The sequence below is a fragment of the Trachurus japonicus genome, chromosome 15 (genome assembly GCF_045865225.1).
Source record: "Trachurus japonicus isolate A0001 chromosome 15, Traja_1.0".
In the NCBI taxonomy this organism is placed as follows: domain Eukaryota; kingdom Metazoa; phylum Chordata; class Actinopteri; order Carangiformes; family Carangidae; genus Trachurus; species Trachurus japonicus.
Genome location: NC_140921.1, coordinates 17,333,253 through 17,344,220, shown reverse-complemented (window position 1 = coordinate 17,344,220; position 10,968 = coordinate 17,333,253). Strand labels below are relative to the sequence as shown.

At 42.1% G+C, this 10,968-nt stretch overlaps 1 protein-coding gene across 1 annotated transcript; it reads left to right on the top strand.

Annotated features, from left to right (window-relative positions):
* Positions 1–720: 720 nt before the first annotated feature.
* On the top strand, positions 721–10,515 carry LOC146973477 (uncharacterized; the record flags this gene model as incomplete). Its single annotated transcript, XM_085799225.1, has 21 exons — positions 721–890; positions 1,523–1,557; positions 2,839–3,392; positions 3,516–3,764; positions 4,201–4,246; positions 4,488–5,926; positions 6,076–6,155; positions 6,248–6,361; positions 7,176–7,343; positions 7,612–7,717; positions 7,807–7,894; positions 7,995–8,136; positions 8,239–8,326; positions 8,435–8,611; positions 8,764–8,858; positions 8,983–9,070; positions 9,213–9,323; positions 9,458–9,535; positions 9,646–9,732; positions 9,944–10,012; positions 10,150–10,515. Coding segments are annotated over exons 1-21 (4,215 nt in total), but the record flags the coding sequence as incomplete, so codon positions are not given.
* Positions 10,516–10,968: the final 453 nt, after the last annotated feature.

The following is a 10,968-nucleotide window of genomic DNA, read 5'->3' as shown; positions in this document are numbered from 1 at the left end:
GTTCCCTTTCCCAAAGCAAATGTCTGCATCTCAAAGCCTTGTGAGGCAGCAGTGATGGTTTTAGGCAAACAGTCTGAATGGAATACCCACCTATGTCTTAAAATATTTTTCTTCAATAAATGTAAATTCCTGTTGGTTAAATGTACTCGGAAAGATCTGATGAAATAAATGTATACTTGTGTCCATATCTAATGCTTGCATGTCTGCTTGACTCTATTTTTCAGTTTATTCTCTACTACAGAGTATTCTGTAGATATTGTGCATAAATGTCTTTTCCTCATGTTGATATTGGAGTAACAATATCAAATCAAGTTTTCGGTTAAACCATTAACTTGAGTCATTTTTACTCACTGACCAAAGTTTGGCAGGTTTTTCTAACCTGACTAGTCAGTTTTAGTCTAAATGTTAACAGTTCAACAGCAAATTTAAAGTAATATTTGCAACTGTGAAATAGGCTACTGGATCATATATTTTTTTTAGAAATGCTTAGGCTACCTCTCTGGAGTAGAGAGGGACACCCCAAATAAATTCCTAAACAATTGTATACACGTATTCTTATTTTTAAATTAATTGTGTTTTATCGTTATTATTATCTCTAAGAGTTGTACGTCCTGTCTATACATGCTTTTCGTAGAATAATTGATGGCATAATCGGTGAAATACGCAATATCAATTCACAGTGACGTACATACTTCTGGACTCCAACTCCCACAATGCACCGCGGGAAGCATTGGTCAGTGCGACTGCAGGCGGGAGAAGGTGTTATTATTCTCGAGAAGAGTCCAATATTGGAGCTCTTACACCACCAGTTGTTGTCGCTGTCTGGGGTTATGGACAGATTGCTCAATCCTCGACATGAGAAAATCAACAGAAAATCAAGACGAAACTCGGTAAGAAAACCTGCCCAGTTTGTTTGCTCTCCATTGCTAAGTTGCAAGCGCGTTAGCCCCGGCTAGCTACTTCCTGAAACAAACGACAACGACTTGCTAATGTCACATTTTTTTATCTTCAGGCAAGGGAAGGCACTGTGAATAACGGCTGGTGTGATTTCTCTTCAGGATGAGCCCAAAACCTGTCGTTGTTTATTTGGAAGCGAGTCTGCCACAATGAAGTTAAAGAGTTATAACAACGTTGCCATTAATAACAAAAAATGTAAACACGCACCAAACGTGGGTTCGCTACATTAAACGCTGCTAACACTTGGCTAATGTTGCTGTGGCAGTTTGTCAACGAGACTGTTGCTCGTTGTGAAGTGAAGTTAACTACAGTGTTAAAGTTGAGCTCCTAAAGCTTCATTACACTTGCTGCTGCCAGACTCATGTGGCCATTAACATAGTATGCTGTGAGTGGTGGCGTGCAGACAGTGACAGGTAGGTGTCTGCTTCTTGTTGGCTGCCGGGGTGTGACGCTGCGGTTATCAACGTGTATATAAACGATTTAAGTTCTAATAGTTCGTAATGTGATTTGTTGTATTGATTTGATTGTCTGAGTGACAGGTGTCCCCCTCTTTGGCTTCTTGCAGGACACATGGAGAATATTTCTCCCCGAGGAGTAAAGGTGGGTGCTCCCTGTTGTCAAGCGTTTATGGCTCTGGAAATTACAATGTATCACATGTTGTCACCTTTAACTCACTCTGTAGCTCGCAAAGGAGGGAGAAACGCTGTCTGATGTTACTTGTTGCAAGTTGACTTTATTGGATGCACCTTCCATGAAATAAACCTTCATGACTGTTGCCATGTTAGGTATTAGATTGAATTGGATTTTATGAGTTTTTTATGCAACATCCATGCTGTGTATGCAAATATGTTGAATTATTGCAGATCTTTGTTAAGACATTCCACATAAACATTGTTATTATTATTCTGCCTGTGTTTATGGCCAGTGGATGTGTTTAGTTTAATACACCCATCACTGTGTATATGTAAGATGAGTTCATCATCTGTTGTCAGGATTTATATTGGGATTTGCTGGGTGTCAGTTTGTGTCTCAAATACACTACTCTGAGCAGTGCCTTTGGACACTATTTTAACTGAGTTTGAAAGGATGTAAAATGAGATTGAAATTGTGGAAGAAAATGTTCATTTGGTGTAGTGGAGAGATCAAAACCTTATGAGTGTCTCTGACTCGCTCACTCAACACACCTTTTCGTCTAGGTCTTTGTTTCTCTGATACAATTATCTTTTCCTCTACCCCTTGATAATTCAGTTCCACTCATGTTGATTCAATCCTGTCTGGCCATCAGAACCTTTAGATACAAATGCCCATGTAACCCTATGTGACCCCCCCGCTTCCTTCAACTGTCTCCCGTGCCCTTCATTCTGGGTCAGTCTATTGTCGCAGACCTGCTCTGTGTCAGTAGGCTCACCGTTTTCCGGATTACTATTAAACTCACAACACCACAGTAAACTTTGGAACCTGGACTTGTGATTTTTCTACAACAAATATAAAATATTTTATTAAAAAAATATGAAATATTTTATAAAATATTTTAATTAGGGACATTTATTTACATCTATCATAAATCCTTGGACAAGATATTGCCCCCTGTTGATTGAACCATCAGGGTATGGGTGTGCATATAGCTGAATATGACAATTATTGTAAAGCAGTTAGACCCTTAACCCTAACCTGAAACAGCAAAACAACCAAACACAGCTGCGTAGCATTTAAAACATCTCTCAGGTTGATACATTCTTGCAATAACCCCCCTTGGTACTTCCATTGAATAAAATAAATGAATAAATAAATAAAGTGTTGTCCAAATGAACATGTTCCTGAATTAACAACATGTCCACACATGAATACTCATTGGCATGTTTCCTCTTCCTCATGTTTTAGTGAAGGACCTCGCACTCCAAGAGCACTTGTCACCGCATTTTACATCTTTCAACCAGGAGACTCCAATGAAGCCCTCTCAGGTCCCCAACCGGCTTTCTCTACCCCAACCCAGGAGAGCGTTGCCACTTCTAAGCCCTGAGCAGTGCCACAGGGACAGGTTTGGTCCAACACGGCAACCTCCTCATGCCTTGGGCTCGATCTGTTCAACAGAGTTTAATCAAGGCAGCTCAACTAATTTTGGGACCCCAACACTTCGGCCCCATCATATGCCAAGGGACAGACTGGGTCCACCTCCGCACTCTGCTCAACACTCAGGCTCTTTCTGCTCATCACAACTTGTCCCAGGAAGCCAGTCTCACTCTGATACCACAGCAAAAAGACCACAGCCCTTGCCTCCTGGTATCAATCACCATGCTCCCCCACATTTCATGAAGGATTTAAACAACCACTCCCGGTCCTCACACATCAAGGGACATCAAGAAACTGAGCCCATGTTCATTTTGTCTTATTCAGGAAATGAAAATCTAACCGCAAGAAGTCAAGGATTGCACAAGGTATTGTATCTCTTTTTTTAATGTCAGTTAGTGAAATCATTTTTTTTGTTAAAGGTATCTTCTTTGTAACCTGTACCACAGCAGTCATGTGATGCTGAATTGTTGTGGCTTGTACTCTGGTAGGCTCAATCCAGCAATGTGAGGACTCCCATGCCTACTGTACAGCTGCACAGGCCTCCTGTGACCCCGTCATTCATCACCAGTGCACTGCAAAACGTTTACCAACCTTCCTTCTTAGCTTTTGAGCGGTTGACTCCTGGTAACAGCCAGCGCCCTGTACAGGGCCACCAGCTGTTGCCAAGTACTGTGTCCTCTGAGAGGAGTAGTGTTTCCAGTTTTCCGAACACGCACAGCCCAGTAGCACCTTACCAGGTAGAGTTTGTTACATGTTAAGTGTCAAGTGCGTCGAGTACGTCAAGTCTTGGTTAAAGATTTTTGTCTCTTTTTTCCTTTTTTGTTGTCTATTTGTGGCTTATGGCCAGCTAGACCTGAGCTGGTAGGTTGGTCAGTCATGGATGACATAAAAAGCCATTGGTCTTGAGGTGTTTCATGTGTTGGTTAAGACATCCCATTGAGGGGGAAATGTTCAGTATTTCAGGAGCAGCAGCAGCAGACATCAATGAGAACAAAAGCTGATATTGTCACTTCTATTCCTACTGCTGAACAGTAACAGCTAGTTGTTTTCAAATTCAGCAACTGATCCAGGGGTAGGATCAAGGAATATGGGATGCAAAGCAATTTGCCTTGCTTTTAAAATTTCACTAAAGGAAATCTGCTTCTTAAGGAGTTACTTTGCTTTCTTTTTTAGGACCAGCAACTTAAACAGACACCTTCAAATGGAAAGCCTATACCAGGTAAGACGGTCAAAGTACTGTGATCAACTAAACTTTTACATGTATCGTCTCCTCTGTAGTAATTAGAATAATACATTCAAATATGTCTCTTCAATTGCTTCCATCATTTTGTTTTGTCTGACCAACGGTATAAAGGACAAAGAGTATCAGTTGACTAAAACAACACTGCGACACAAATATTTTTTTTTAATTACTTAAATGGTGAGAAAGGGAAAATATTTATGCTTTTCACTGTCCTCAGCAGGGGACATGAATTGCTCATCACAGAAGAGGTCCAGGGAGTTTGAAGGCTCTGACGACAACGCCAAGAAACTGTGTCTTCAGGGTCCAAACTCTGGCAAAGCACAAACACCAAAACCCACTGTCTGCAGCTCGGGCAGCACTTCACTGGTGACGTCATCGAGGCAGCCTTCATTGGAACTGCCGCCAGAAACCACAGATAGCCATCTGTGCTTGGAGCCTGCATGTGGCCAGTCAACAGGCTCGGAGCTGCCATCCACACTTAAACCTGCCCAGCCATCCTGGGCGTCGCTGTCACCGAAGCTCTGTGTAAGGCACCCACCATCGGCTGGAGCAAAGCAGGCATATATTAAGTCCTGTCATAATGACATTGTGAAGATCGCATCACCTGCAAAGTCTCATGAAGACGGTTTGAAGAAAATAAGCAAGGAAAATGACAATAGGATTAAACCAAGCACTTTATCAAGCAATGTTCCCCAGAGGGACACAAGTAACTTACCTCATGTACAGCAGGGCAGCCACCACTCTTCTCATTCTTACCATAGTACCTTAGTCTTACCAGCCAAGGCCCCAAGCAAAGCTAATCGGTGTGAGGAGAGCAATAAGACGGACAGTAGTACTCCCAAATCCGTCTCCAAACCACCTTCGGATCCTCTGCGCTATCGAACAGCAGAGCGGCGTAAAACCTCCCGTCTGAGAAGACCTTCAGTAATTCCTGATGATGTAGATCAGCTCTTCACCCCTGATCCTCTGACTTATGTAGTTAGTCCTGGCCAAAAGACTGCTAAGTCAAAGACAGATGGGGAAATTATTAAACTGTTCCCCTCAGAGAAAAGTCCATCGAGCGCTGTGTCCGCTGTGCCCTGTACTCCAGTTGCCAGATCCACATGTCAGAAAACTCAGAACTTCAAAGTCACTGGTTCATCTAATACAGTGGACACAAAAGTCTCTTACCCAGCAAGTATCCCACAAGTCACCCAGCCGACTGTAGCTTTACATCGGGTAAACCTTGACGATATAATGCTCCGTTGCTCTAAAGACAGTCCACTCAAAAACAGTCAGCTCAAGGAAGAGAGTGTTAAATCTGGCGATAAACACGTGCCTTGCCTACTGAACAAAGAGATTTCAACGGCTGACACTGCTGCCTCCCAACAAACATCTACTTCTTCATCCCATTGTCCTCAGTCTCCGTCACTAAGGAGACAGACAAGTGAAGTGAGTAGAAAGCAGGCGAGTGAAGAGGAAGATCCCATCGATGTGGAATTGGACCTAGGCCTGAGCTTTGCTTTAGATTTTGATGTAACGCAAAGCTCCCATAGCAGTGAGGAAGAGCAGCTGCTTTCCTTGCAAGAGATGATGGAGCGTGTTACAATGCCCCCAGACACACCGGAGAAGGGAGCCTTCTCGGAGCCGAGTACACCCGGACATCGCAGCAGCCAGGTAAAAACAGTGAGCTCCAAAAGGCTCGTCTTTGTTGTCCATAAAGGTCTTAATATATGATGATCATCAACCTGAGCTGAGCTAAAAGACCATTTAACTCAACTGTCTCTGTGTGGGTTTTATATTCTGTTTCCTGTTCCTCACAGCAGCCTTTACAATCCACCACAAGGCCGGGCAACTACAAGAACAACCTCGATCAGATGCTGAAGGAAATAAACACCAATAAAAAGTATGTTTTTCAGAAAGTTTCACTACCATTAATTATGTTTTTTATTTTAGCCTCTCGGTATAAATGGACTCCACATTATTTTCATCCATCAGGGCTAAAGAGATTGAGACAAAGCTGCTAACTGAATGTCAGGAGGACCTGTTGAGGATAGCCGAATATGAGGAGGCTGAGGAGAACCAGGAGGAAGACATCTCCACTGAACAACAGTAGGTCATGAGGAAGCACATGATGCCTTGTCTGTTGATCACAGTCCTTGCACACTAATTAACTCCAGTCTGCATTTTAAATTGTAGGGATATATGATATGACCAAAATGTCTAATACATTTTCCTTACTAACATCTTTTAAATTGGGCCACGTCTTCCACATGCAAGTTGTAACAGTAGCCATTAGGCTCGTTTGAGATGATCGCCTGGAAGGTGGACGAGACCAGGCGGCAGCAGCAGGGGGCGGTGACAAAAAGCTGCAAAGCCATCAAAGAATATACAGGAAGACTCATCTCAAATGAGCCTATTATCTCCTTTCAACTTTACAATTCTTAGTGATGTGATGTGCTGTGTGCAAAAGCCTCTTGCAAACTTAACGTAACTTGTACTTTTATGACTCCCCTCCCATAACTCTAATTTGAACTGTTGGCAAGATCCATACAAGTCCTTGTTATCTTTAAAGGTTTTGAATTTGAGAAAAAATGAAAAATGTACCAGTTACTAATTAAAGTATAAGATTGTTTTTTCCTTGGGTGGTTGGATTCCTCCTCCTGCTCAGGATTATGAGTTCTATACCACATTTACTCTTTTCTATGTTTATTTGTGTTGCCTCCATGCAAATTTGCCATCTGCGTCAGGGACACAAGGAAGAATGGAAATCATTGTCCAAAACTGTGGCTGCAAAGAGTGCGACCAGCAACACAATGAAATAAAAGATAGAGCATTATATGACATATTTCTCTCACTCTCATTTCTCTGTCACCGAGCGATATACTGTATCTCAGAGAGCTGATCTGTCTCTTCTGTTTCCCAGGGAATTCCTGCAGCGGTACTCTCTGATGTCCAATGCCATCAGGGAGGTGCCTCCAGGAGAAGTTGTGTTCAACCTGGAGAAATTTGGCCAGATCTTCAACCAGGATACACTGCAGCTCAGAAAATGCATGGTCAACCCACAGGGAACAGCACAGAAAACACTTCTTTGGTGAGCCCCTGTCTATCAATCATTTTGATAAACTCTGGCCTTTAGATCCAACATCGTTGTTGTGTCCTAACCAGCCGCCCTCATCACAAACTATTTTTATAGCCTCAAATCATATCTTCCATCACTTTATATTTTATAGCACTTTATACTACTACTACTTTTAACATAATCTGTTGGCCATGAGCAAAGATTTAGTCGGTTAGTTTTGCTGAATAATTAATCCCTCCAATTTTCCCTCACCACTTACACTACCCTTCCCTTCCACCAGGTCCAGTCCTGCTCAGCTGAGGTTACATGTAAATATTGGATTGTTCCAGGAAGCTTACAACTGTCGCTCGCCCTGCCCATCTCAGGTTACACGTTTCCTGTTCAAGGTAGGCCCCACACAGGCCTGTAGAGTGTTAAGTTGTGATTTTTGCCCAGTGTGTGAGCATGAGCAGTTATTCTTCGTTGATCTTGCCAGATGATGTCCGTCCATAGTGAGAGGATGCTATCTGAAAAGATACTGCAGGCCCTGTGTGACATCGCCTGCACTGCTGCCTTCCAGATAGGTCAGTCCTCTACCCATAGTCAAGCTTTTTGGCACGTCGTTGCTTGCTGTTTAGGCAGACCAAAACATTTGTGGTTTTTTTTGTGTCCATCCTTTCTCAGTGAAAAATGGAAGCCAGCAGTTTAAAGTGTGGGTTCCCAGTTTGGCTGATTTGACACTGGTCCTGATGAATATGGGAGTTCCGTTTGTTACACTCTTCCCTTTTGAGAATCTGCAGCCTCCATTCACAGAAGGAGACTTGCTGTAAGTTTCCCTTTGATTTGTTCCTCCTACTTAAAGAAACAAGCTGCATGAAATTAAAACAGACTCATTTCAAAATGATATCTGTGTGTATATCTTGTTTAGGGAGGACATCTACATCGATAGCAACATCCCCTTGAGTAACAAAGAACAGAGCACTTTCCCTGAGCACAACTGCAACAACATCTTGAAGGTGAGACGCAGTAGACTACAGACATGTTAAGAACAGCTGCCTCATGTGTGTTCACCTTTTAGATCTTTCACTTCCTGTTTTTTTTTTTTTTCTTTTCCTCATTTACAGTATCTGTCTTACTGCATGGGCCTGTGTCCGCGGGCGTACAGTGACAATGAGCTGCTGTTGTTGTTAACTGTGGTGGGAAGGGTGGCCCTGGACTCACGACTCATCCTCCAGTCCAGCGTGGAGCTCTACCCTCTACAGTACAAAATAATCAACAACATCAGGGACTGGGACACTATGGTGAGAGCATGTGTTGCGCTTGAATCTTTGATGTACAGAAATTTCAGCCAGAAAGTGAGAATCACAGTTTATAATACCATATGTTTTATTTGACCTTGTAATTCTTTTTAATTATAGTCCTCTTGTGAATTTATTTAATATTTTCCTTTTAGCTGCCCAGAATCTGTCTGGCCCTTACTGATCTGACAGATGACCATCACAACATGTGCCTGGTCGTTCAACAGCTGCCTGACAACACACGTGGAAAGTAAGTCTTTATCTTTCTCCTTTTTATCTAAGCTTGTTTTTAGATATTTTTCAATATTCGAATTTTTTTGTTTGTTTAGTAGTACACCATTAAAAAGTATTGATTTTATTGTTTATTTGTACAGGCAGCTGCGTCGACACTTGAGCCTGTCCATGATTTCCAAGCTGTTGGATGGAAATTGCACCTACAGACCTGCAGGAACAGAGTTTCAGGTAAAGTGCTTTGGTGTGTCCTGAGCAGTTTCTTTAGAGGCCAGTTCTTGCAACATGAAACGGTAGCTTTTTTTTTTTTTTACACATTTTTGAATCATGTCAATAATCATTAAATATAATGCCTGTGTGGTTCTTCACTTAGCTCTCTATGCTGAGGCCATACCTTCCCCGTATGCAACCCTCCACCCTTCTCCGAAGCATGCTCAGGAATCAGAAAGATAAAGAAGAGGACATGGCCACCCTTGACCAACAGGTGAGCATGGAGTTGATGGCGTAAGCTTCAATTAAAAATGAATTTTAATGCCTTATTTTTCATATCGACTTTTCTTAAGTGTACATTTCCATTATTCTTATTTAAATTTCCTTCTGTTTATTTATGTGTTTCAGTCCTACTACCTCTGCTACAGCCTTCTGACCTTGGCAAATGAAGCTTCCAATTTCCAGTTCTTCCCAGCCCATCAGAAGGTTTGCTTTGTCCTAAATTCTTTCTGGCCTCTTTTGGGTCAGGGAGGATTTAAAATGTTTGGATGTTGATATTCTTTTGTTGAGTTACCTGTTGTTTTTCTGACTACCAGAAACAGCTACTGCACCTCTGCTCTGAGCTGGAAACACACGTCAAGTGTGACATCAGAGAGAGCGAGAAATGTCTTTACCGGAGCAAGGTAAGTGTCATTTCAAAAGAAACTTCAGTTATTGATTTTTGCATGTACGGTATGCATTTTTTTATGTAGACCTAGATGCAATATAGAAACATTTTCCTGACGACATTAAGTTAAACTCAGTCTCTTAAACTCCTTTGTAGCTGTGTCAGTAGTGATGACATAATAACCCTCATTTAAAGTACCCTGTACTCTGTTCCTCCTCTTACTCCAGGTTAAGGACCTAGTGGCCAGGATTTACACCAAGTGGCAGATGCTACTTCAGAGGACCAGACCACTCAATGTACAGTAGTCACACACCCATGAAATCTTGATATACATCTTTTTTGTTTGGACAACAATAGTAGTCAGCTTTTCTAAAGTCTTCCAATAAAAATCAACTAGTTTATGATTCTCATTTGCTATATTCTTATCCCTTAGGGCAAGCTATACGATTATTGGCAACCTCTACCTGTGGATACATTGCTCAGTAGCCAAGAGGAGGAGCCTGTCATAAGCAGTGATGATGAAGAGGACACTGTGATGACAGAAAATCCTGTGATGGAGGAGGATCAACAAGAGGAAGAAACCAATGAAGCTGAGAACAATGCTGAAGTGACTTCTGATAAGGTGGAGGAGAAGGAAGAGGAGACGGGAGAGGAGAAGGAAGAGGAGACGGGAGAGGAGAAGGAAGAGGAGAAGACAGGAGAGGAGAAGGAAGAGGAGACAGGAGAGGAGAAGGAAGAGGAGACAGGAGAGGAGAAGACGGGAGAGGAGACGGGAGAGGAGAAGACAGGAGAGGAGAAGGAAGAGGAGACAGGAGGGGAGAAGGAAGAGGAGACGGGAGAGGAGAAGGAAGAGAAGACAGGAGAGGAGAAGACAGGAGAGGAGAAGGAAGAGGAGACAGGAGAGCAGGGAGAAGAAAGAAGAGGAGAATCAGAAGGAGACAGTCCAATGGATGAGAAAAATGAAATGGAAGAGGCAGCAGAGCCATTAAGTTCGATCAACTGCTCCTAAGTGTTGGCAGCGTGTTATGTTCTGAAGAACCTGTAGTTACATTAAATAAATATATTGTGTGGAGTTTCAAAGATACTTCTATGCAATGCTCAGTTAAGTACTTCCTTTGTTAATTATTCCCAGAGTTATTTCTTTTGTTTGCTGATTTATTGTTTAACTCTTACTTTTGTGTTAAGTGTGTGCACGTTGTTTATTTTTTTTAATGGTTGAAAATTATTTTTCTTTTTGTTTTCTTTTTTACAG